Source organism: Oncorhynchus mykiss, chromosome 5 (genome assembly GCF_013265735.2).
Source record: "Oncorhynchus mykiss isolate Arlee chromosome 5, USDA_OmykA_1.1, whole genome shotgun sequence".
Lineage (NCBI taxonomy): Eukaryota > Metazoa > Chordata > Actinopteri > Salmoniformes > Salmonidae > Oncorhynchus > Oncorhynchus mykiss.
The window spans coordinates 87110879-87138877 of record NC_048569.1 but is presented as its reverse complement, the minus strand read 5'-3'; the positions used below and the strand labels follow the sequence as shown (position 1 = coordinate 87138877).

The window sequence follows — 27999 nt, the reverse complement described above, 5'->3', positions numbered from 1 at the left end:
CAGGTTAAAGAACAGTAAACATCAACACTACTGAAATACAGGTTAAAGAACAGTACACATCAACACTACTGAAATACAGGTTTAAGAACAGTACACATCAACACTACTGACAGACAGGTTAAAGAACAGTACACATCAACACTACTGAAATACAGGTTAAATAACAGTACACATCAACACTACTGAAATACAGGTTAAAGAACAGTACACATCAACACTACTGACAGACAGGTTAAAGAACAGTACACATCAACACTACTGAAATACAGATTTAAGAACAGTACACATCAACACTACTGAAATACAGGTTAAAGAACAGTACACATCAACACTACTGACAGACAGGTTTAAGAACAGTAAACATCAACACTACTGACAGACAGGTTTAAGAACAGTAAACATCAACACTACTGACAGACAGGTTAAAGAACAGTAAACATCAACACTACTGACAGACGGGTTAAATAACAGTACACATCAACACTACTGAAATACAGATTTAAGAACAGTAAACATCAACACTACTGAAATACAGATTTAAGAACAGTAAACATCAACACTACTGAAATACAGATTTAAGAACAGTAAACATCAACACTACTGAAATACAGATTTAAGAACAGTAAACATCAACACTACTGAAATACAGATTTAAGAACAGTAAACATCAACACTACTGAAATACAGATTTAAGAACAGTAAACATCAACACTACTGAAATACAGGTTAAATAACAGTACACATCAACACTACTGACAGACAGGTTAAAGAACAGTACACATCAACACTACTGAAAGGTTTAAGAACAGTACACATCAACACTACTGAAATACAGGTTAAATAACAGTACACATCAACACTACTGAAATACAGATTTAAGAACAGTACACATCAACACTACTGAAATACAGGTTAAATAACAGTACACATCAACACTACTGAAATACAGGTTAAATAACAGTACACATCAACACTACTGAAATACAGATTTAAGAACAGTAAACATCAACACTACTGAAATACAGATTTAAGAACAGTAAACATCAACACTACTGAAATACAGATTTAAGAACAGTACACATCAACACTACTGAAATACAGGTTAAATAACAGTACACATCAACACTACTGAAATACAGGTTAAAGAACAGTACACATCAACACTACTGACAGACAGGTTTAAGAACAGTACACATCAACACTACTGAAATACAGATTTAAGAACAGTAAACATCAACACTACTGAAATACAGATTTAAGAACAGTAAACATCAACACTACTGAAATACAGATTTAAGAACAGTAAACATCAACACTACTGAAATACAGATTTAAGAACAGTAAACATCAACACTACTGAAATACAGATTTAAGAACAGTAAACATCAACACTACTGAAATACAGATTTAAGAACAGTAAACATCAACACTACTGAAATACAGATTTAAGAACAGTACACATCAACACTACTGAAATACAGGTTAAATAACAGTACACATCAACACTACTGACAGACAGGTTAAAGAACAGTACACATCAACACTACTGAAAGGTTTAAGAACAGTACACATCAACACTACTGAAATACAGGTTAAATAACAGTACACATCAACACTACTGAAATACAGATTTAAGAACAGTAAACATCAACACTACTGAAATACAGATTTAAGAACAGTAAACATCAACACTACTGAAATACAGATTTAAGAACAGTAAACATCAACACTACTGAAAGGTTTAAGAACAGTACACATCAACACTACTGAAATACAGATTTAAGAACAGTAAACATCAACACTACTGAAATACAGGTTAAAGAACAGTACACATCAACACTACTGACAGACAGGTTAAAGAACAGTACACATCAACACTACTGAAAGGTTTAAGAACAGTACACATCAACACTACTGAAATACAGGTTAAATAACAGTACATTTAAGAACAGTACACATCAACACTACTGAAATACAGGTTTAAGAACAGTACACATCAACACTACTGAAATACAGGTTTAAGAACAGTAAACATCAACACTACTGAAATACAGGTTTAAGAACAGTACACATCAACACTACTGAAATACAGGTTTAAGAACAGTAAACATCAACACTACTGAAATACAGATTTAAGAACAGTAAACATCAACACTACTGACATACAGATTTAAGAACAGTAAACATCAACACTACTGAAATACAGATTTAAGAACAGTAAACATCAACACTACTGAAATACAGGTTAAATAACAGTACACATCAACACTACTGAAAGGTTTAAGAACAGTAAACATCAACACTACTGAAATACAGATTTAAGAACAGTACACATCAACACTACTGAAATACAGATTTAAGAACAGTAAACATCAACACTACTGAAATACAGATTTAAGAACAGTAAACATCAACACTACTGAAAGGTTTAAGAACAGTAAACATCAACACTACTGAAATACAGATTTAAGAACAGTAAACATCAACACTACTGAAATACAGATTTAAGAACAGTAAACATCAACACTACTGAAATACAGATTTAAGAACAGTAAACATCAACACTACTGAAATACAGATTTAAGAACAGTAAACATCAACACTACTGAAATACAGATTTAAGAACAGTAAACATCAACACTACTGAAATACAGATTTAAGAACAGTAAACATCAACACTACTGAAATACAGGTTAAATAACAGTACACATCAACACTACTGAAATACAGATTTAAGAACAGTACACATCAACACTACTGAAAGGTTTAAGAACAGTACACATCAACACTACTGAAATACAGATTTAAGAACAGTAAACATCAACACTACTGAAATACAGGTTAAATAACAGTAACCATCAACACTACTGACAGACGGGTTAAAAAACAGTACACATCAACACTACTGAAATACAGGTTAAAGAACAGTACACATCAACACTACTGAAATACAGGTTTAAGAACAGTAAACATCAACACTACTGAAATACAGATTTAAGAACAGTAAACATCAACACTACTGAAATACAGGTTTAAGAACAGTAAACATCAACACTACTGAAATACAGATTTAAGAACAGTAAACATCAACACTACTGAAATACAGGTTTAAGAACAGTACACATCAACACTACTGAAATACAGATTTAAGAACAGTAAACATCAACACTACTGAAATACAGGTTTAAGAACAGTACACATCAACACTACTGAAATACAGATTTAAGAACAGTAAACATCAACACTACTGAAATACAGATTTAAGAACAGTAAACATCAACACTACTGAAATACAGATTTAAGAACAGTACACATCAACACTACTGAAATACAGGTTAAATAACAGTACACATCAACACTACTGAAATACAGGTTAAATAACAGTACACATCAACACTACTGAAATACAGATTTAAGAACAGTAAACATCAACACTACTGAAATACAGATTTAAGAACAGTAAACATCAACACTACTGAAATACAGATTTAAGAACAGTACACATCAACACTACTGAAATACAGGTTAAATAACAGTACACATCAACACTACTGAAATACAGGTTAAAGAACAGTACACATCAACACTACTGACAGACAGGTTTAAGAACAGTACACATCAACACTACTGAAATACAGATTTAAGAACAGTAAACATCAACACTACTGAAATACAGATTTAAGAACAGTAAACATCAACACTACTGAAATACAGATTTAAGAACAGTAAACATCAACACTACTGAAATACAGATTTAAGAACAGTAAACATCAACACTACTGAAATACAGATTTAAGAACAGTAAACATCAACACTACTGAAATACAGATTTAAGAACAGTAAACATCAACACTACTGAAATACAGATTTAAGAACAGTACACATCAACACTACTGAAATACAGGTTAAATAACAGTACACATCAACACTACTGACAGACAGGTTAAAGAACAGTACACATCAACACTACTGAAAGGTTTAAGAACAGTACACATCAACACTACTGAAATACAGGTTAAATAACAGTACACATCAACACTACTGAAATACAGATTTAAGAACAGTAAACATCAACACTACTGAAATACAGATTTAAGAACAGTAAACATCAACACTACTGAAATACAGATTTAAGAACAGTAAACATCAACACTACTGAAAGGTTTAAGAACAGTACACATCAACACTACTGAAATACAGATTTAAGAACAGTAAACATCAACACTACTGAAATACAGGTTAAAGAACAGTACACATCAACACTACTGACAGACAGGTTAAAGAACAGTACACATCAACACTACTGAAAGGTTTAAGAACAGTACACATCAACACTACTGAAATACAGGTTAAATAACAGTACATTTAAGAACAGTACACATCAACACTACTGAAATACAGGTTTAAGAACAGTACACATCAACACTACTGAAATACAGGTTTAAGAACAGTAAACATCAACACTACTGAAATACAGGTTTAAGAACAGTACACATCAACACTACTGAAATACAGGTTTAAGAACAGTAAACATCAACACTACTGAAATACAGATTTAAGAACAGTAAACATCAACACTACTGACATACAGATTTAAGAACAGTAAACATCAACACTACTGAAATACAGATTTAAGAACAGTAAACATCAACACTACTGAAATACAGGTTAAATAACAGTACACATCAACACTACTGAAAGGTTTAAGAACAGTAAACATCAACACTACTGAAATACAGATTTAAGAACAGTACACATCAACACTACTGAAATACAGATTTAAGAACAGTAAACATCAACACTACTGAAATACAGATTTAAGAACAGTAAACATCAACACTACTGAAAGGTTTAAGAACAGTAAACATCAACACTACTGAAATACAGATTTAAGAACAGTAAACATCAACACTACTGAAATACAGATTTAAGAACAGTAAACATCAACACTACTGAAATACAGATTTAAGAACAGTAAACATCAACACTACTGAAATACAGATTTAAGAACAGTAAACATCAACACTACTGAAATACAGATTTAAGAACAGTAAACATCAACACTACTGAAATACAGATTTAAGAACAGTAAACATCAACACTACTGAAATACAGGTTAAATAACAGTACACATCAACACTACTGAAATACAGATTTAAGAACAGTACACATCAACACTACTGAAAGGTTTAAGAACAGTACACATCAACACTACTGAAATACAGATTTAAGAACAGTAAACATCAACACTACTGAAATACAGGTTTAAGAACAGTACACATCAACACTACTGAAATACAGGTTTAAGAACAGTAAACATCAACACTACTGAAATACAGGTTTAAGAACAGTACACATCAACACTACTGAAATACAGGTTTAAGAACAGTAAACATCAACACTACTGAAATACAGATTTAAGAACAGTAAACATCAACACTACTGACATACAGATTTAAGAACAGTAAACATCAACACTACTGAAATACAGATTTAAGAACAGTAAACATCAACACTACTGAAATACAGGTTAAATAACAGTACACATCAACACTACTGAAAGGTTTAAGAACAGTAAACATCAACACTACTGAAATACAGATTTAAGAACAGTACACATCAACACTACTGAAATACAGATTTAAGAACAGTAAACATCAACACTACTGAAATACAGATTTAAGAACAGTAAACATCAACACTACTGAAAGGTTTAAGAACAGTAAACATCAACACTACTGAAATACAGATTTAAGAACAGTAAACATCAACACTACTGAAATACAGATTTAAGAACAGTAAACATCAACACTACTGAAATACAGATTTAAGAACAGTAAACATCAACACTACTGAAATACAGATTTAAGAACAGTAAACATCAACACTACTGAAATACAGATTTAAGAACAGTAAACATCAACACTACTGAAATACAGATTTAAGAACAGTAAACATCAACACTACTGAAATACAGGTTAAATAACAGTACACATCAACACTACTGAAATACAGATTTAAGAACAGTACACATCAACACTACTGAAAGGTTTAAGAACAGTACACATCAACACTACTGAAATACAGATTTAAGAACAGTAAACATCAACACTACTGAAATACAGGTTAAATAACAGTAACCATCAACACTACTGACAGACGGGTTAAAAAACAGTACACATCAACACTACTGAAATACAGGTTAAAGAACAGTACACATCAACACTACTGAAATACAGGTTTAAGAACAGTAAACATCAACACTACTGAAATACAGATTTAAGAACAGTAAACATCAACACTACTGAAATACAGGTTTAAGAACAGTAAACATCAACACTACTGAAATACAGATTTAAGAACAGTAAACATCAACACTACTGAAATACAGGTTTAAGAACAGTACACATCAACACTACTGAAATACAGATTTAAGAACAGTAAACATCAACACTACTGAAATACAGGTTTAAGAACAGTACACATCAACACTACTGAAATACAGATTTAAGAACAGTAAACATCAACACTACTGAAATACAGATTTAAGAACAGTAAACATCAACACTACTGAAATACAGATTTAAGAACAGTACACATCAACACTACTGAAATACAGGTTAAATAACAGTACACATCAACACTACTGAAATACAGGTTAAATAACAGTACACATCAACACTACTGAAATACAGATTTAAGAACAGTAAACATCAACACTACTGAAATACAGATTTAAGAACAGTAAACATCAACACTACTGAAATACAGATTTAAGAACAGTACACATCAACACTACTGAAATACAGGTTAAATAACAGTACACATCAACACTACTGAAATACAGGTTAAAGAACAGTACACATCAACACTACTGACAGACAGGTTTAAGAACAGTACACATCAACACTACTGAAATACAGATTTAAGAACAGTAAACATCAACACTACTGAAATACAGATTTAAGAACAGTAAACATCAACACTACTGAAATACAGATTTAAGAACAGTAAACATCAACACTACTGAAATACAGATTTAAGAACAGTAAACATCAACACTACTGAAATACAGATTTAAGAACAGTAAACATCAACACTACTGAAATACAGATTTAAGAACAGTAAACATCAACACTACTGAAATACAGATTTAAGAACAGTACACATCAACACTACTGAAATACAGGTTAAATAACAGTACACATCAACACTACTGACAGACAGGTTAAAGAACAGTACACATCAACACTACTGAAAGGTTTAAGAACAGTACACATCAACACTACTGAAATACAGGTTAAATAACAGTACACATCAACACTACTGAAATACAGATTTAAGAACAGTAAACATCAACACTACTGAAATACAGATTTAAGAACAGTAAACATCAACACTACTGAAATACAGATTTAAGAACAGTAAACATCAACACTACTGAAAGGTTTAAGAACAGTACACATCAACACTACTGAAATACAGATTTAAGAACAGTAAACATCAACACTACTGAAATACAGGTTAAAGAACAGTACACATCAACACTACTGACAGACAGGTTAAAGAACAGTACACATCAACACTACTGAAAGGTTTAAGAACAGTACACATCAACACTACTGAAATACAGGTTAAATAACAGTACATTTAAGAACAGTACACATCAACACTACTGAAATACAGGTTTAAGAACAGTACACATCAACACTACTGAAATACAGGTTTAAGAACAGTAAACATCAACACTACTGAAATACAGGTTTAAGAACAGTACACATCAACACTACTGAAATACAGGTTTAAGAACAGTAAACATCAACACTACTGAAATACAGATTTAAGAACAGTAAACATCAACACTACTGACATACAGATTTAAGAACAGTAAACATCAACACTACTGAAATACAGATTTAAGAACAGTAAACATCAACACTACTGAAATACAGGTTAAATAACAGTACACATCAACACTACTGAAAGGTTTAAGAACAGTAAACATCAACACTACTGAAATACAGATTTAAGAACAGTACACATCAACACTACTGAAATACAGATTTAAGAACAGTAAACATCAACACTACTGAAATACAGATTTAAGAACAGTAAACATCAACACTACTGAAAGGTTTAAGAACAGTAAACATCAACACTACTGAAATACAGATTTAAGAACAGTAAACATCAACACTACTGAAATACAGATTTAAGAACAGTAAACATCAACACTACTGAAATACAGATTTAAGAACAGTAAACATCAACACTACTGAAATACAGATTTAAGAACAGTAAACATCAACACTACTGAAATACAGATTTAAGAACAGTAAACATCAACACTACTGAAATACAGATTTAAGAACAGTAAACATCAACACTACTGAAATACAGGTTAAATAACAGTACACATCAACACTACTGAAATACAGATTTAAGAACAGTACACATCAACACTACTGAAAGGTTTAAGAACAGTACACATCAACACTACTGAAATACAGATTTAAGAACAGTAAACATCAACACTACTGAAATACAGGTTAAATAACAGTAACCATCAACACTACTGACAGACGGGTTAAAAAACAGTACACATCAACACTACTGAAATACAGGTTAAAGAACAGTACACATCAACACTACTGAAATACAGGTTTAAGAACAGTAAACATCAACACTACTGAAATACAGATTTAAGAACAGTAAACATCAACACTACTGAAATACAGGTTTAAGAACAGTAAACATCAACACTACTGAAATACAGATTTAAGAACAGTAAACATCAACACTACTGACAGACAGGTTTAAGAACAGTAAACATCAACACTACTGAAATACAGATTTAAGAACAGTACACATCAACACTACTGACAGACAGGTTTAAGAACAGTAAACATCAACACTACTGAAATACAGATTTAAGAACAGTAAACATCAACACTACTGAAATACAGGTTTAAGAACAGTACACATCAACACTACTGAAATACAGGTTTAAGAACAGTAAACATCAACACTACTGAAATACAGATTTAAGAACAGTAAACATCAACACTACTGAAATACAGGTTAAATAACAGTAAACATCAACACTACTGACAGACAGGTTAAAGAACAGTAAACATCAACACTACTGACAGACGGGTTAAAAAACAGTACACATCAACGCTTCTCACACAGGTTAAATAACAGTACACATCAACACAACTGACACACAGGTTAAAGAACAGTACACATTAACACAACTGACAGAAAGGTTAAAGAACAGTACACATCAACACTACTGACACACAGGTTAAATAACAGTACACATCAACACTACTGACAGCCAGTTTAAATAATAGTACAGGTTAAAGAACCCCCCCCACCCGCTGTTGGTTGAGTGACGAGCATCACATAGGAGTGAGACACCAAGGAAGAGCATAGTGATTCATTTGTGGGACTGAATATATGTATCTTTGCTCAGTTCTTGTTGCAGATCTGCTGATATACATTCCTGCTGTTGTTCTTTACAGTTTTTACCTCAGTGAAGGATCAAACAAAAAGAAGGTATGTCGGACTTATGACATTTACATTCCCTCTATTTGATGTGTAACTCAAAATAAGTGCAGTCTCAGTTTTGAGAATTACAAAAACAAAGATACTGTATTAGATAGGCATTACCTGCCCGTCTCACTATAATGTGTGTTGTGTTCTCTTCTTGCCTAGGTCTGCACAGTCCTCTGTATCCTGCTCTATCCAGGCCTTATTCTAATCGACTACGGGCATTTCCAGTATCCTTTAAAAACCCCAGCTGTTTCTATCACTGGATCATATTATTCTTATGTCAAAATCATGACCATCTCTTGTCATCCCAGGTGCTGTGCATTCGGAAAGTATTCAGACCCCTTGACTTTTTCCAAATTTTGTTTTGCGTTACAGCCTTATTCTAAAAATGATTAAATACACATTTTCCATGAAATCTACACATAATAACCCATAATGACAAAGCTAAAACAGGTTTAGAATTTTTAGCAAATTTATTACCAAAAAATAATAATACCCTATTTACATAAGTATTCAGACCCTTTGCTATGAGACTCGAAATTGAGCTCAGGTGCATCCTGTTTCCATTGATCATCCTTGAGATGTTTCTACAACTTGTTAGGAGTCCACCTGTGGTAAATTCAATTGGTTGGACATGATTTGGGAAGGCACACACCTGTCTATATAAGGTCCCACAGTTGACAGTGCATGACAGAGCAAAAACCAAGCCATGAGGTCGAAGGAATTGTCCATAGATCTGGGAAAGGGTACCAAAAAAATTCTGCAGCATTGAAGGTTCCCAAGAACACAGTGGCCTCCATCATTCTTAAATGGAAGAAGTTTGGATCCACCAAGACTCTTCCTAGACCTGGCCGCCCTGCCAAACTGAGCAATCGGGAGAAGGGCCTTGGTCAGGGAGGTGACCAAGAACCCGATGGTCACTCTGACAGAGCTCCAGAGTTCCTCTGTGGAGATGGGAGAACCTTCCAGAAAGACAACCATCTCTGCAGCCCTCCACCAATGAGGCCTTTATGATAGAGTGGCCAGACGGAAGCCACTCCTCAGTAAAAAGCACATGACAGCCCGCTTGGAGTTTGTCAAAAGGCACTTAAAGGACTCAGATCATGAGAAACAAGATTCTCTGGTCTGATGAAACCAAGATTGAACTATTTGGCCTGAATGCCAAGCGTCACGTCTGGAGGAAACCTGGCACCATCCCTACGGTGGCAGCATCATGCTGTATGTTTTTCAGTGGCAGGGACTGGGAGACTAGTCAGAATCGAGGGAAAGATGAACGGAGCAAAGTAGAAGAGAGATCCTTGATCAAAACTTGCTCCAGAGCACTCAGGACCTCAGACTGGGGGCAAAGGTTCACCTTCCAACAGGACAACGACCCTAAGCACACAGCCAATACAATGCAGGCTTCGGGACAAGTCTGTGAAGGTTTTTGAGTGGCCCAGTCAGAGCTCAGATTTGAACCTGATCAAACATCTCTGGAGAGACCTGAAAATAGCTGTGGAGAGACGCTCCCCATCCAACCCGACAGAGCTTGATAGGATCTGCAGAGAAGAATGGGAGAAACTCCCCAAATACAGGTGTGCCAAGCTTGTAGCGTCATACCCAAGAAGATTCGAGGCTGGGATCGCTGCCAAAGTTGCTTCAACAAAGTACTGAATAAAGGGTCTGAATACTTGTAAATGTTATATTTCAGTTTCAATTTCATGTTAAAATAACTGTTTTTGCTTTGTCATTATGGGGTATTGTATGTACACTGCTCAAAAAAATAAAGGGAACACTTAAACAACACAATGTAACTCCAAGTCAATCACACTTCTGTGAAATCAAACTGTCCACTTAGGAAGCAACACTGATTGACAATAAATTTGCTGTTGTGCAAATGGAATAGACAACAGGTGGAAATTATAGGCAATTAGCAAGACACCCCCAATAAAGGAGTGGTTCTGCAGGTGGTGACCACAGACCACTTTTCTCAGTTCCTATGCTTCCTGGCTGATGTTTTCACTCTAGTGGTAGCATGAGACGGAGTCTACAACAAACACAAGTGGCTCAGGTAGTGCAGCTCATCCAGGATGGCACATCAATGCGAGCTGTGGCAAGAAGGTTTGCTGTGTCTGTCAGCGTAGTGTCCAGAGCATGGAGGCGTTACCAGGAGACAGGCCAGTACATCAGGAGACGTGGAGGAGGCCGTAGGAGGGCAACAACCCAGCAGCAGGACCGCTACCTCCACCTTTGTGCAAGGAGGAGCAGGAGGAGCACTGCCAGAGCCCTGCAAAATTACCTCCAGCAGGCTACAAATGTGCATGTGTCTGCTCAAACGGTCAGAAACAGACTCCATGAGGGTGGTATGAGGACCCAACGTCCACAGGTGGGGGTTGTGCTTACAGCCCAACACCGTGCAGGACGTTTGGCATTTGCCAGAGAACACCAACATTGGCAAATTCGCCACTGGCGCCCTGTGCTCTTCACAGATGAAAGCAGGTTCACACTGAGCACATGTGACAGACGTGACAGAGTCTGGAGACGCCGTGGAGAACGTTCTGCTGCCTGCAACATCCTCCAGCATGACCGGTTTGGCGGTGGGTCAGTCATGGTGTGGGGTGGCATTTCTTTGGGGGGGCCGCACAGCCCATGTGCTCGCCAGAGGTAGCCTGACTGCCATTAGGTACCGAGATGAGATCCTCAGACCCCTTGTGAGACCATATGCTGGTGTGGTTGGCCCTGGGTTCCTCCTAATGCAAGACAATGCTAGACCTCATGTGGCTGGAGTGTGTCAGCAGTTCCTGCAAGAGGAAGGCATTGATGCTATGGACTGGCCCGCCCGTTCCCCAGACCTGAATCCAATTGAGCACATCTGGGACATCATGTCTCGCTCCATCCACCAACGCCATGCCATGTTGCACCACAGACTGTCCAGGAGTTGGCGGATGCTTTAGTCCAGGTCTGGGAGGAGATCCCTCGGGAGACCATCCGCCACCTCATCAGGAGCATGCCCAGGCGTTGTAGGGAGGTCATACAGGCACGTGGAGGCCACACACACACACTACTGAGCCTCATTTTGACTTGTTTTAAGGACATTACATCAAAAGTTGGATCAGCCTGTAGTGTGGTTTTCCACTTTAATTTTGAGTGTGACTCCAAATCCAGACCTCCATGGGTTGATAAATTAGATTTCCATTGATCATTTTTGTGTGATTTTGTTGTCAGCACATTCAACTTTGTAAAGAAAAAGGTATTTAATAAGAATATTTCATTCATTCAGATCTATGATGTGTTATTTTAGTGTTCCCTTTATTTTTTTGAGCAGTGTATATTGATGAAGGAAAGAAATCTGTAATTTATTTTAGAATAAGGCTGTAATGAAAGAAAATGTCAAGGGGTCTGAAAATATTTTCAGAAAGCACTGTATGTTCAGCCAGTGTGAATATAAATGAGATGAATCATGGTAGAAGCAGTTTGATTGGAGACGAGGATTTGTATGAATGAGGCATAGCAGAGCATCCGGTAACAGTACCATCATGACTATGTATTCTTTAACTGGGCGTCAGATATAACAGTATAAGCCTGGGGCTGGCCCTATGGGGTGTGGTGGTTCTGGGTCTGGGCTGGGACGTGCTGGGCTCTCTGGCCTTCGTCCTGTCCCTCAACTACAAACAGATGGAGCTCTACCACTCCCTACCCTTCTTCTGCTATTTACTGGGCAAGTGTTTCAAGCAGGGCCTAGCAGGCCGAGGGTGAGTTAGCTGACTTAGACTTATACCCCTGGCTAAGAGGGTTTGTGTGAATGGGACTGTGTGTGTGGCGAGATGATATACAGTGGGGTCCGAAATTATTGACACCCCTGATAAAGATGAGCAAACATGACTGTATAAAATATATAAATTATAAAAATACTGAACTATATTGTATGCTGAAAACAATTGGGAATATATATTATTTTATACTAATACAATTGCTCAAAGAGGTAGGGGTCAAAATTGACACCCATTTTCAATACCTTACCTTGTGAGGATAACCACACTGAGCCTTTTTAAAAATGCTTTATGAGCCGGAGAACCCGTTGGGAGGGATATGTGTGGCCAAGAGCTCAATTTTCATGTCATCTGACCAAATAACTGGTTCCAATCCAAGTGCCAATGCCGTTTAGCAAACTCCAGGCGTTTACATTTGTTGGACGACATGAAAATAGAGCTCTTTGGCCACACACACTAGTGGTGGATTTGGCGTCAAAATTACAATGTATGAGCAGAAAATAACACCATACCTACTGTAAAATATGGTGGTGGATCTTTGGTGTTATGGGGTTATTTTGCTTCCACTGGTCCTGGGGCCTTTGTTAAGGTCAACAGCATCATGAACGTTACCCAGTATCAGGACATTTCAGCCCAAAACTTGGTTGCCTCTGCCATGACTTGTCCACAAGTGGATCTTCCAGCAAGACAATAACCCCAAACATACATCAAAATCCCAAAATAAATGGTTAATTGACCAATAAATCAACATTTTGCAATGGCCATTTCAGTCTCCGAACTTGAACCCCATTGAAAACCTGTGGTTTGTTTCAAGTTTTAATGTCACATGCACAAGTACTGTGAAATGCCTTTCTTGCTAACTCAAAACCCAACATTGCAATAATCAATAACAATGTATTACTAGAAAACAATAACAAGAGAAATAAGAGTAAGAAATATGAAACACAGTCAGTGAGTAAGCATACTACATACAGGAAATATTTAAAGTCAGTTCCAATACCATATATACAGGTCCAGGGATACTGGAGTGATGGAAGTAGATATGTATAGGGGGAAGGTGACTATATACAGGTTCAGGGATACTGGAGTGATGGAGGTAGATATGTATAGGGGGAAGGTGACTATATACAGGTTCAGGGATACTGGAGTGATGGAAGTAGATGTGTATAGGGGGAAGGTGACTATATATAGGTTCAGGGATACTGGAGTGATGGAAGTAGATATGTATAGGGGGAAGGTGACTATATACAGGTTTAGGGATACTGGAGTGATGGAAGTAGATATGTATAGGGGGAAGGTGACTATATACAGGTTCAGGGATACTGGAGTGATGGAGGTAGATATGTATAGGGGTAAGGTGACTATATACAGGTTCAGGGATACTGGAGTGATGGAGGTAGATATGTATAGGGGGAAGGTGACTATATACAGGTTTAGGGATACTGGAGTGATGGAAGTAGATATGTATAGGGGGAAGGTGACTATACAGGTTCAGGGATACTGGAGTGATGGAGGTAGATATGTATAGGGGTAAGGTGACTAGGCAAAAGGATATATGATAAACACAGTAGCAGCAGCTTGAATGTGAGTGGCTGTGCGTGTGTGTAGAGTCAGTATAAATGTACCATACCAATCAAAAGTTTGGACACACCTAGTCATTCAAGGGTTTTTCTTTATTTTTCTACATTGTAGAATAATAGTGAAGACAAACTATGAAATAACACATGCAATCGTGTAGTAGTGAGGTAGTCTCCTGGAATACATTTCAATTAACACGTGTGCCTTGTTAAAAGTTCATTTGTGGAATTTCTTTCCTTCTTAATGCATTTGAGCCAATCAGTTGTGTTGTGACAAGGTAGGGGTGGTATACAGAAGATAGCGTTATTTGGTAAAAGACCAAGTTCATTGTTATGGCATGAACAGCTCAAATAAGTAAAGAGAAACGACAGTCCATTGTTACTTTAAGACATGAAGGTCAGTCAATCAAACTCATGAAGGTTTCTTCAAGTACAGTCGCAAAAACGATCAAGCGCTATGATGAAACTGGCTCTCATGAGGACCGCCACAGGAAAGGAAGACCCAGAGTTACCTCTGCTGCAGAGGATAAGTTCATTAGAGTTACCAGCCTCAGAAATTTCAGCCTGAATAAATGTTTCACAGAGTTGAAGTAACAGACACATCAACCTTTCAGGGGAGACTTTGTGAATCAGGCCTTCATGGTCGAATTGCTGCAAAGAAACCACTACTAAAGAACACCAATAAGAAGAAGGGACTTGCTTGGGTCAAGAACATGAGCAATGGACATTAATTAGACCGGTGGAAATCTGTCCTCACAAAAACACTGGCAGGTTTTTGTGAGAGACAGAGTAGGTGAACGGATTATCTCTGCATGTGTGGTTCCCACTGTGAAGCATGGAGGAGGCGTGATGGTGCTTTGCTGGTGACACTGTTGGTGATTTATTTAGAATTCAAGGCACACTTCCCCAGCATGGCTACCACAGCATTCTGCAGCAATACGCCATCCCATCTCCTTTGTGCTTAGTGGGACTATCATTTGTTTTTCAACAGGACAATGACGCAAAACACACCTCCAGGCTATTTGGCTAAGAAGGAGAGTGATGGAGTGCTGCATCAGATGACCTGGCCTCCACAATCACTTGACCTCAACCCAATTGAGATGGTTTGGGATGAGTTGGACCGCAGAGTGCAGGAAAAGCAGCCAACAAGTGCTCAGCATATTTGGGAACTCCTTCAAGACTGTTGGAAAAGCATTCCAGGTGAAGCTGGTTGAGAGAATGCCAAGAGTGTGCAAAGCTCTCAAGGCAAAGGGTGGCTACTTTGAAGAATTTTGATTTGTTAAACACTTTTTTGGTTACATGATTCCATATGTGTTTTTTCATAGTTTTGATGTGTTCACTATTATTCGACAATGTAGAAAATAGTAAAAATAAAGAAAATTGAATGAGTAGGTATGTCAACTTTTGACTGGTACTGTATGTGCATATTATGTGTGAGTCAGAAGATGGAGTGTGTGTGTGTAGGGCCCTGTGAGTGTGCATAGAATGCAAATATTGAGATAAAAGGTAAATAAAGATACAAGGTGAACTCGGTCTGTGAATTGAAGAGGGCAGTCCATAAGCGCAGATAAAGGATATCTAGGAAGTATTCTGTATGGAGGAATGGTCTAAGATCCCTCCCAAAAGCATTAAACATCAGATTATATTATATTCATCATTCACTGAATCAGCATGATTGTTTTTAAAGTAATACCCAGAATCAATCATTTTCTGTCACCAGTGGACAAAACATGGAAAGGGCTATGCAGACTTTTCTGAAATGCAAATCAATATTTCATTTCAGAATTGGTTAAAATTAGGTTATGGTCAGGGTTAAGGGTTGGGTTTAGGCTACAGTTAACGCTAGTCGGTTTGCAAGCCAGAAAAGTCTGTATAGCCCTTCCCACAAAACATGGCCCCATAAAGTAGCCTACATTTTCTCCAAAACAGAGTAGCAGAGTTACTGAGGTGAGCCAATCAGATTGGATGACTGTTTCTAGTGTCCCCACATTTGTTTATCTAGTAACAATGTACCAAGGGCTAATGGATAGCTAGATTATATGGGCAGGGGAAGATATGTCCAGATGACATTATGGCCATGCCCAAGCTCCTCGGCTGTTCCTGTGTGTGCAACTTTACCGCCACACAGCTACTATAGCTGACCTACTGTGAAAGACTTTTAGCTGACGCATGGTTTTCCCAACATATATTGACTAACTTGGGATGTGGATAGTTCCACTCACAGCTGTTGTGATGCGAGAGATGTGAGATTCAGCCAATTAATACTGTTGACAATACGAATTATCATGTTTCACTGCTTTACAGTACATATCAGCGTAGCCAGTTTTGGGTATCTTAGACCGTGTGTAAGTTTATGTTTTGGGTATTTGACCGTTTCAAAGGTTCGGTGTACTTTATCATTTGTTTTCTCATCCACCACCCACCCAGGCTGTTCCTGCTAGTCAAGATCGCTGTAACAGTCCTGGTGACCTTTGCCCTCTGCTGGCTACCCTTCCTGTCTGACCCTGGCCAGATCCTGCAGGTGGTGCACCGCCTTTTCCCTGTAGGGCGAGGCCTATTCGAGGTACGTACAAAAAGGTTTCAGTATTCAAGGCAATTAGTCATACTATCAAGTCAAGTGGTTTCCCTAACATTCTGCGACGTGAGTCACCTAAAGCTTGTAGAATGTTCTGGAGACCAACAGAGTAACCCAAACCAGATTCTCCACCCACAGCCCAATTTTGAGAGACCACACTATCTGCCAAGTTGAAATCAGTTGGTGTTAGAAAGACGAGGAGGTTTATGGTAGTCAACAAAGTGCTGCCCTCGTAGACAGGAGTGGTATCCTGCGCCTCCTGTTCTTCACAGCCTACATGCTCTTACAGACACACACACACACACACACACACAACCTGCTACCCTCCATCAATTCCTCTGTGCTTAGCCAATTGGAAATGGATCTCCTGCAGGATCAAAGAAAACAGAGGAATAAAATGGTGAAAGGTCAGAAGATCAGGTTTGCTCTATCTGGGGGGGGTTGTAGTGACTGGGGGGGTAAAGATAAATCTAACACATTTACTGCCAGGGTATTTTCAGCACATCATTGCGGGGCCATGTTTTAGCCGTGTGATGCATGGTTCGGTGCCAAGGGCCAACACTATGCGTGTCAGAGTGCATCCGTTCGTTGTGCAAAACGTTGGCAGCTAAACTGCTGCGTCCTTGAAAAGTGAACTTACACGCGTGTATGTACACACAGCAAGGCCACACAGGAGGAGAGGTTCAGAGGGGGGAAATGAAAAACTGATGGACAGTGATGGCTCACACTGGGGACATTAGTTAGAACATATTGAAAGCATGTCATGGTTGAGCTGCTGAGGTAACACCGTTACGGGAGCGGTGTAGAGGTGGTTGGCAGCTCAGAGGCCAAGGCCAGCTGCTCTAGTTTTGGAAGCCTGCCCTGTGCCCTGCACCCATTCCCCAAGGTGCGGTGATGTGAGAAGTATTGAAAATTAAACAGTCAGCCTTGTGCAGTGTCTTGTCACAAGGAAACAGAATCAATCAAATGTATTTTCTGGTACTGTCCAACGGTGGCTCGCTTTTGGAGTCAGGTCCAGGAATGGTTGTTATGTCATAATACCAGGGTTCCGATGGACCTGCAAACTGTATTGTTAGGGGATCTGAAAAACCACGATCAGTCAATGGGATATATCATTATACTCTTGGGTAAAGTATTTATCTTTAGGGCAATATCGGTAGAAATCTTACACTACCCCCCCCCCCCCCCCCCAAAAAAAAAGGCTATGTGAGGTTGGTCATGCTGGCAGTATGCCTGACAGTTATTTATTTATGAAATGATACAAACATAATACACAAAGTGTGGGTGACTCTATACCCCGTGGTGCGAGGGTCTCCAGGAGAAGCCTGCCTGAACTTATTGTGAAGTTGTGCACGTAAGCAGAAGCCGGACTGGGACAAGCAGACAGGGCGAGAAGGGGTGGTGGGGAAGGTTGAGGGGGTGAGGAGGGTAAGTTGTACGTTTACCCACCACGCAGCACTCTGACCGTCTGTTTTCCTGCTTCACAAAAATGACACCAAATTCTGCAGCCTATGAAATTCCAAGCTGGTTTATAGGTGAAGAGTGACGCCATCGGCACTTACCACATTTGCAGCCGAACCCCAGGTTCCTGTGTAGCCCTCAGCCGAGGCGGCATTGGAGGACATTCCGATAGGGTCGTTATTTGGGGGGGGGGGGGGGGCTACAAGGGGGTGTGTTTGAGGAGAGATGGGGCCTCGGCGTCTGCAGGACGGACAGCCTGCTGACTGGGCCTGTCTGTAACCTCCACACACACAGCTGTGCTCTGAGCAGCTGTAGAAAGCCAAGTGGACCGCATAGAAATCCACCCTATAGAAAAGACCACACTATTACGAGACATGATTAGACTACAGTGATCTATGCATTGTATTTCTACTTTGTGTCATATCACAGCCAGTAGAAGCAGCAGGGGGTCTTAACATCTGATCTCAGAACAACTGCTAAGGCCTTAAATCACATGAATTACACGGTCAGTCCTCCGTCCTCCATTTCCTGCTAGCTACCCCAACCGCAAAGACCGTCGTTAAGGCTGACAGTTTGGATCTGTTTCCCAATGGTTATAACTATGCTTTGGGTGGTGTGGTGGGTGGACACACTGTGACAGTGTTCTTCTATGGGGTGGTCTGAATGTGCCGAAGTATGCAGAAATGATCGTAATGTGATTATCTCTGAACATTTAACCCTGTGTCCCCAAGTTTACAGAAAGTGCATAGCTTCTAGTGACATCCCGTTCCATATGACCTGACAGGCGATTTATGAGGCTGGTAATACCTTCCAAAGCGCTCCTGTACAAATACACTGTGGAATGCAAAGAAGGAATTCTTATTGCACTTTCAGTTGGGAAATGATTACTTGGAGCAATGCCACTTATTAGCCTTCTCTTCAAAACCAAATGCTTTTTAAAGCAGCGTACTGTCATACCATATGTGGTTTTCTAAATTTAAAACCCTTGTAATGAGTTTTATAACTCATTTAAATGATTCACATCGATAATAAACACTTCACTAACAAGGAATATGATCAACCTATTGGTTCTGCATCGTTATAGGAAGTGAGCTATGAAACTTATTTATTTTCTTATTAAAAAGTGTGTGTGTGTTGACAGGATAAAGTGGCCAACACGTGGTGCAGCTTGAATGTCCTGATAAAGATCAAGACCATCCTGTCCACTGATACCCAGCTCTACATCAGGTAATCCCCCTCTCACTCTCCATCTCATGCTCTCTTGCAGAGTGAAAACAAGATTATCCCTTGAACACTGAGATACTGATCACTACCAGCTGCTATGGGCAATCTGACAACTATTGGAAATCTGCTGATGAGATTTCAGATTTGGAATGTCAGTAGAAACTATTTGAACCATTTCCGTTTGAGAAACAGCAGTTAGCTAACTTCTCTGTGTTGACATGAGGTGTTATTCCAGTCAAAGTTGATTCTCCTCCAAGGTCCTTATGAATGAGAAGATGCTACACAGACAGTCGGTCATAGAACCCTTCTCATGTTGTCATGGTGGTACGTGCTTGAATAACCTATGGGGCTATATTTAGGGGTGCTGTGTGCATTCTGGACAGGATGGACACGTTTCTGCCCGACTGTTAAGACCAGGATTTAACTTGGACTTCTAAGACTGTAGTGTATTTAAAACAAATTAAAACACTAGAGCTTTTTGGCCATGGGTGAATATAGATATGTTTTAGGGGAGGGATACCTTGCTGTAGAATGTGTCATAAAACAATGGATCACTCCTCGTTACAATAGAAGTGGTCTACTGGATCATGTATTTATGTATATGCTTGTTACTACTGCGTTTCTGTAAAATGTCTCAACAGAAATGTCATGATGGATCACCTGTGGAACAGTATCTGGGAACTGTATCCCAAAATCACCATGACCCCTCCCACCTCCCTAGCACACCCCTCTTGCCCCATGTTGGGGGTCCCGATACCCCTCTCCCCAGGGGCCCTTTAGGCCTGATACAGCTGCCCTACCCTAACCCTTCAGTCAGAGTGGAGGTACCTCCCTGGCCCCCCTCCTTTCCTGTGTCTCTATCCCCTGTGAGTGACAATTGAAGGGTTAGACTAATGTTGGGGTGCCCTAAGCGGAGACAGTGTTTGGTACATTTCCCACATACAGTGGGGAGAACAAGTATTTGATACACTGACGATTTTGCAGGTTTTCCTACTTACAAAGCATGTAGAGGTCTGTAATTTTTATCATAGGTACACTTCAACTGTGAGAGACGGAATCTAAAACAAAAATCCAGAAAATCACATTGTATGATTTTTAAGTAATTAATTTGCATTTTATTGCATGACATAAGTATTTGATCACCTACCAACCAGTAAGAATTCCGGCTCTCACAGACCTGTTAGTTTTTCTTTAAGAAGCCCTCCTGTTCTCCACTCATTACCTGTATTAATTGCACCTGTTTGAACTCGTTACCTGTATAAAAGACACCTGTCCACACACTCAATCAAACAGACTCCAACCTCTCCACAATGGCCAAGACCAGAGAGCTGTGTAAGGACATCAGGGATAAAATTGTAGACCTGCACAAGGCTGGGATGGGCTACAGGACAATAGGCAAGCAGCTTGGTGAGAAGGCAACAACTGGCGCAATTATTAGAAAATGGAAGAAGTTCAAGATGACGGTCAATCACCCTCGGTCTGGGGCTCCATGCAAGATCTCACCTTGTGGGGCATCAATGATCATGAGGAAGGTGAGGGATCAGCCCAGAACTACACGGCAGGACCTGGTCAATGACCTGAAGAGAGCTGGGACCACAGTCTCAAAGAAAACCATTAGTAACACACTACGCTGTCATGGATTAAAATCCTGCAGCGCACGCAAGGTCCCCGTGCTCAAGCCAGCGCATGTCCAGGCCCGTCTGAAGTTTGCCAATGACCATCTGGATGATCCAGAGGAGGAATGGGAGAAGGTCATGTGGTCTGATGAGACAAAAATAGCTTTTTGGTCTAAACTCCACTCGCTGTGTTTGGAGGAAGAAGAAGGATGAGTACAACCCCAAGAACACCATCCCAACCATGAAGCATGGAGGTGGAAACATCATTCTTTGTGGATGCTTTTCTGCAAAGGGGACAGGACGTCTGCACCGTATTGAGGGGAGGATGGATGGGGCCATGTATCGCGAGATCTTGGCCAACAACCTCCTTCCCTCAGTAAGAGCATTGAAGATGGGTCGTGGCTGGGTCTTCCAGCATGACAACGACCCGAAACACACAGCCAGGGCAACTAAGGAGTGGCTCCGTAAGAAGCATCTCAAGGTCCTGGAGTGGCCTAGCCGGTCTCCAGACCTGAACCCAATAGAAAATCTTTGGATGGAGCTGAAAGTCCGTATTGCCTAGCGTCAGCCTCGAAACCTGAAGGATCTGGAGAAGGTCTGTATGGAGGAGTGGGCCAAAATCCCTGCTGCAGTGTGTGCAAACTTGGTCAAGATTTCTGTACCAAATAAGTGTGTGTAACCTTTTCTGTCTGCCTCTAGGCCAGTCTGCCTTCTGCTTTTCTGATGTATCAAATACTTATGTCATGCAATAAAATGCAAATTAATTACTTAAAAATCATACAATGTGAGTTTCAGGATTTTAGATTTAGATTCCGTCTCTCACAGTTGAAGTGTACCTATGATAAAAATTACAGACCTCTCCATGCTTTGTAAGTAGGAAACACTGCCGATTTTGCAGGTTATCAAATACTTGTTCTCCCCACTGTAGCTGGGGTCTTATGGTTTGACCAGGCTGGGTTAAAACAAGCCGGCAGCAGAGCAGCCGCAAGGTTCAGTTTAACCCCGAGGGTTAGGTTTCAGGGCTGGGCCATTCACTGTTTGGTCAGATTGATCATAGTTGATAGATTACATAATTCTGTTTTTGTTTTGTTTTCAGTTTGACCACCACTCTCCTGGCTATCCTACCTTCGTCTATAAAGCTTTTGATGAAACCTACATTGTGGCAGTTCAAACTTGCCTTGGTAAGTGAGTATTTTTGTACAGTTTACTGATGTTTGATAACAGAGAATGATGTAATGCCAACCTGTGTAAAATGTCATTTCAGGTCAACTCCTCTCTGGCATTCTTCCTCTTCTCCTTTCAAGTCCATGAGAAATCAATCCTCCTGCCTGCCTTGTGAGTAGAGGGGAGGATTAGGAGTGTGTGTTCGCATGCGTGTGTGCCTTCCTGCCTGCGGTTCCTAATAATTTACCTCACCAACTGCAGTGCAGTATATAAAAAGCAACAGGCAGCTGTAATCGCTAGGCTATCTAGGTTTTACTGCGCTGTGGGATTTGGTTACAGATTTTGCTGATCTATTCATCTAAATTAGGCTGATTGTTGCTTTATTAACTATTGAGATATATCTCCCACATGTCTGTCCCTGAATCAATCAGTAATGCATGTCAGGGCTTAGGGAGGAACGCCAGGCTGTGGAGAAAAGGAGGGGGCATTGTTTGTGGTGAATCAATTATTGGGACTATAGGAATGGGTGTAACTGGACATACAAACAGGAGTTGGAACCGGTTCAGGGAACAAAATTTTAAAAAATAAAATAATTGTGGGAACAGAATTATAACTGGGAATGAAAGGGATCTATGCTGTTCTGGAACAGAACTTTAATTTTAAAAGCATAGGAACCTTTTAACGTTCTTTCATGTTCCTATGCAAAGCCTTCACACACAAGCTTGTTAGCTAGCTCTGGTCCAACGGTAAGCCAACTCTTGGAAGTCCAAAGACATTAAAAGTTCCTCCGTAGAATCTGTTACTCCATAGGTATAATTCTGTGAGCCTAATTCAGGTCATTAAAAGATGCCCAGCGCTTCAAGCCAAGCCTCCTCCTCCACCCTCTCCCCACCCGCAAAATTTTATTTGCATGTCGTGTCATACACTTGTCTGTCCATCGCGCATCTAAACAGCCATAGCCGAGACAGCTGATAGCACCCATGCAGGCTAAAACAACTATATATTTCCTGCTCCATAGCAAGCTGCTCTATTCGCAGTGATTGGTGAAGTAATTGAATGTCAAGCTAATGTAAAAAGGAATGATATAAACCGGTAATTTTTTGGGGTTCGACCGGTTCAGAACTTTATTTTGGAACAGTGGAACGAAACAGAAAAAAAATAATGCTTCTGTTCAGAACGAAACGATTGAAAAACTATTTTGGTTCAAACCACTGCACGCAAAGAGTACTTCTGTAATTAGAAGCCCGGGGAGCGATGGGCTGTGTCTGAAGGTACCCTATTCCTTATATGGTGCACTACTTTTGACCAGGGCCCTTGTTGTTTGTTGTTAAATAAAGTGTGTATAATTTAAGTGTGTGTAACCTTTTCTGTCTGCCTCTAGGTCAGTCTGCCTGCTACTGAATGACCTCCCTCTTTTCTTTCTGCCTCTAGGCCAGTCTGCCTGCTACTGAATGACCTCCCTATTTTCTGTCTGCCTCTAGGCCAGTCTGCCTGCTACTGAATGACCTCCCCCTTTTCTTTCTGCCTCTAGGCCAGTCTGCCTGCTACTGAATGACCTCCCTATTTTCTGTCTGCCTCTAGGCCAGTCTGCCTGCTACTGAATGACCTCCCTCTTTTCTGTCTGCCTCTAGGCCAGTCTGCCTGCTACTGAATGACCTCCCTCTTTTCTGTCTGCCTCTAGGCCAGTCTGCCTGCTACTGAATGACCTCCCTCTTTTCTTTCTGCCTCTAGGCCAGTCTGCCTGCTACTGAATGACCTCCCTATTTTCTTTCTGCCTCTAGGCCAGTCTGCCTGCTACTGAATTACCTCCCTCTTTTCTGTCTGCCTCTAGGCCAGTCTGCCTGCTACTGAATGACTCCCTCTTGTCTGTCTGCCTCTAGGCCAGTCTGCCTGCTACTGAATGACCTCCCCCTTTTCTTTCTGCCTTTAGGCCAGTCTGCCTGCTACTGAATGACCTCCCTCTTTTCTTTCTGCCTCTAGGCCAGTCTGCCTGCTACTGAATGACCTTCCTCTGCCAGCCATCTGGTTTCTACAGGCTTCCACCTTCAGGTAGGAAGCTACAGTAGGGGAAACTATAGAGGACCAATAATAACAGACCGGGTTAAAGGTCATACAGTGGGGCAAAAAAGTATTTAGTCAGCCACCAATTGTGCAAGTTCTCCCACTTAAAAAGATGAGATGCTTGTCATTTTCATCATAGGTACACTTCAACTATGACAGACCAAAATTAGAAAAAAAATCCAGAAAATCACATTGTAGGATTTTTAATGAATTTATTTGCAAAATATGGTGGAAAATAAGTATTTGGTCAATAACAAAAGTTTCTCAATACTTTGTTATATACCCTTTGTTGGCAATGACAGAGGTCAAACGTTTTCTGTAAGTCTTCACGAGGTTTTCACACACTGTTGCTGGTATTTTGGCCCATTCATCCATGCAGATCTCCTCTAGAGCAGTGATGTTTTGGGGCTGTTGCTGGGCAACAGAGACTTTCAACTTCCTCCAAAGATTTTCTATGGGGTTGAGATCTGGAGACTGGCTAGGCCACTCCAGGACCTTGAAATGCTTCTTACAAAGCCACTCCTTCGTTGCCCGGGTAGTGTGTTTGGGATCATTGTCATGCTGAAAGACCCAACCATGTTTCACCTTCAATGCCCTTGCTGATGGAAGGAGGTTTTCACTCAAAATCTCACGATACATGGCCCCATTCATTCTTTCCTTTACACGGATCAGTCGTCCTGGTCCCTTTGCAGAAAAACAGCCCCAAAGCATGATGTTTCCACCCCCATGATTCACAGTAGGTATGGTGTTCTTTGGATGCAACTCAGCATTCTTTGTCCTCAACACGACAAGTTTTTACCAAAAAGTTATATTTTGGTTTCATCTGACCATATGACATTCTCCCAAACTTCTTCTGGATCATCCAAATGCTCTCTAGCAAACTTCAGACGGGCATGGACATGTACTGGCTTAAGCAGGGGGACACGTCTGGCACTGCAGGATTTGAGTCCCTGGCGGCGTAGTGTGTTACTGATGGTAGGCTTTGTTACTTTGGTCCCAGCTCTCTGCAGGTCATTCACTAGGTCCCCCCGTGTGGTTCTGGGATTTTTGCTAACTGTTCTTGTGATCATTTTGACCCCACGGTGTGAGATCTTGCATGGAGCCCCAGATCGAGGGAGATTATCAGTGGTCTTGTATGTCTTCCATTTCCTAATAATTGCTCCCACAGTTGATTTCTTCAAACCAAGCTGCTTACCTATTGCAGATTCAGTCTTCCCAGCCTGGTGCAGGTGTACAATTTTGTTTCTGGTGTCCTTTGACAGCTCTTTGGTCTTAGCCATAGTGGAGTTTGGAGTGTGACTGTTTGAGGTTGTGGACAGGTGTCTTTTATACTGATAACAAGTTCAAACAGGTGCCATTAATACAGGTAACGAGTGGAGGACAGAGGGGCCTCTTAAAGAAGAAGTTAGAGGTCTGTGAGAGCCAGAAATCTTGCTTGTTTGTAGGTGACCATATACTTATTTTCCACCATAATTTGCAAATAAATTCATAAAAAATCCTACAAATGTGATTTTGTGGATTATTTTCTCATTTTGTCTGTCATAGTTGAAGTGTACCTATGATGAAAATTACAGGCCTCTCTCATCTTTTTAAGTGGGAGAACTTGCACAATTGGTGGCTGACTAAATACTTTTTTGCCCCACTGTCGGAGAAACCGCTCGAAAAGTACAATCTTGTACATTAAATGTAACCCCAAAAAATAAATTGCTGTTAAAGTATAGGTTGCTTTGCCAGAAGAGTTTGTGTTGATATTCTTTGGATGATTTTATTTGTGAAGAGTCAAGAAAATATCAAATGGAGTCATTGTAAAGGTAGCAGTCAGAGAAGAGAGGGGGTGAAGCTGACTACTAAGTTAGTAGTACTAACTTTCACCCCCGCTGTTGTTAAATTCTTCCGGTAGTACTAATTGTTGTGTGCGTGGTTTAGTGTAGGGATATCTGTGGATTACACTGCATAGTCAACATACCTCTTCTCTAAGCATGTTTTGTATAGGGACAGCAGGGCATTTTGTGGGCCTGTTGTCCTGTCTAACTGGCATGGCTCGCATTGTGCGTCTCCATTCCACCCATTGTTGAAGACATTCACTACATGACCAAAAGTATGTGGACACCTGCTATAACAGCCTCCATGCTTTTGGGAAGGCTTTCCACTAGATGTTGGAACATTTCTGCAGGAACTTGCTTTCCATCCAGCCACAAGAGCATTAGTGAGGTCAGGCGATTAGGCCTGGTTCGCAGTCGGCATTCCAATTCATCCCAAAGGTGTTTGATGGGGTTGAGGTATTGGCTCTGTGCAGGCCAGTCAAGGTCTTTCACACCAATCTCGACAAACCATTTCTGTCTGGACCTCACTTTGTGCACGGGGAATTGTCATGCTCAAACAGGAAAGGGCCTTCCCAAAAAACTGTTACCACAAAGTTAGAAGCACAGAATCGTCTAGAACGTCATCGTATACTGTAGTGTAATTATTCCTCTTCACTGGAACTAAGGGGCCTAGCTCAAACCATGAAAGACAGGCCCAGATCATTCCTCCACCAAACTTAACAGATTTGTCCATCGGCCTGCCGGATGGTGAAGCGTCATTCATCACTCCAGAGAAGGCATTTTCAGTGCTACTCCAGAGTCCAATGGCGGCGAGCTTTACACCACTCCAGTCGACACCTGGCAATTGCGCATGATCTTAGGCTTGTGTGCGGCTGCTCAGCCATGGAAACCCATTTCATGAAGCTCCCGACAAAAAGTTATTGTGCTAACGTTGTTTCTAGAGGCAGTTTGGAACTTGGTAGTGAGTGTTGTAACCGAGGACAGACTATTTTTTACGCGCTTTCAGCACTCGGTGGTCCCGTTCTGTGAGCTTGTGTGGCCTACCACTTTGCGGCTGAGCCATTGCTGCTCCTAGACGTTTCCACTTCACAATAACAGCACTTAGTCATGGCCATAAGTTTTGAGAATGACAAATATTAATTTCCACAAAGTTTGCTGTTTCAGTGTCTTTAGATAGTTTTGTCAGATGTT

At 40.2% G+C, this 27999-nt stretch overlaps 1 protein-coding gene across 2 annotated transcripts in view; it reads left to right on the top strand.

Annotated features, from left to right (window-relative positions):
* Positions 1–27999, top strand: part of alg6 (ALG6 alpha-1,3-glucosyltransferase) — a 36342-nt gene that overhangs the window by 5464 nt on the left and 2879 nt on the right. The window contains exons 5-12 of one of the 2 annotated variants that reach the window (XM_036978630.1): positions 9479–9561; positions 9721–9785; positions 13104–13289; positions 17312–17447; positions 20062–20147; positions 22857–22941; positions 23025–23095; positions 24905–24973. In XM_036978630.1, the coding sequence (XP_036834525.1) occupies positions 9479–9561; positions 9721–9785; positions 13104–13289; positions 17312–17447; positions 20062–20147; positions 22857–22941; positions 23025–23095; positions 24905–24973 (781 nt within the window). The remainder of the gene's footprint in view (positions 1–9478; positions 9562–9720; positions 9786–13103; positions 13290–17311; positions 17448–20061; positions 20148–22856; positions 22942–23024; positions 23096–24904; positions 24974–27999) is intronic. The other variant, XM_021604621.2, reaches the window with a different exon arrangement.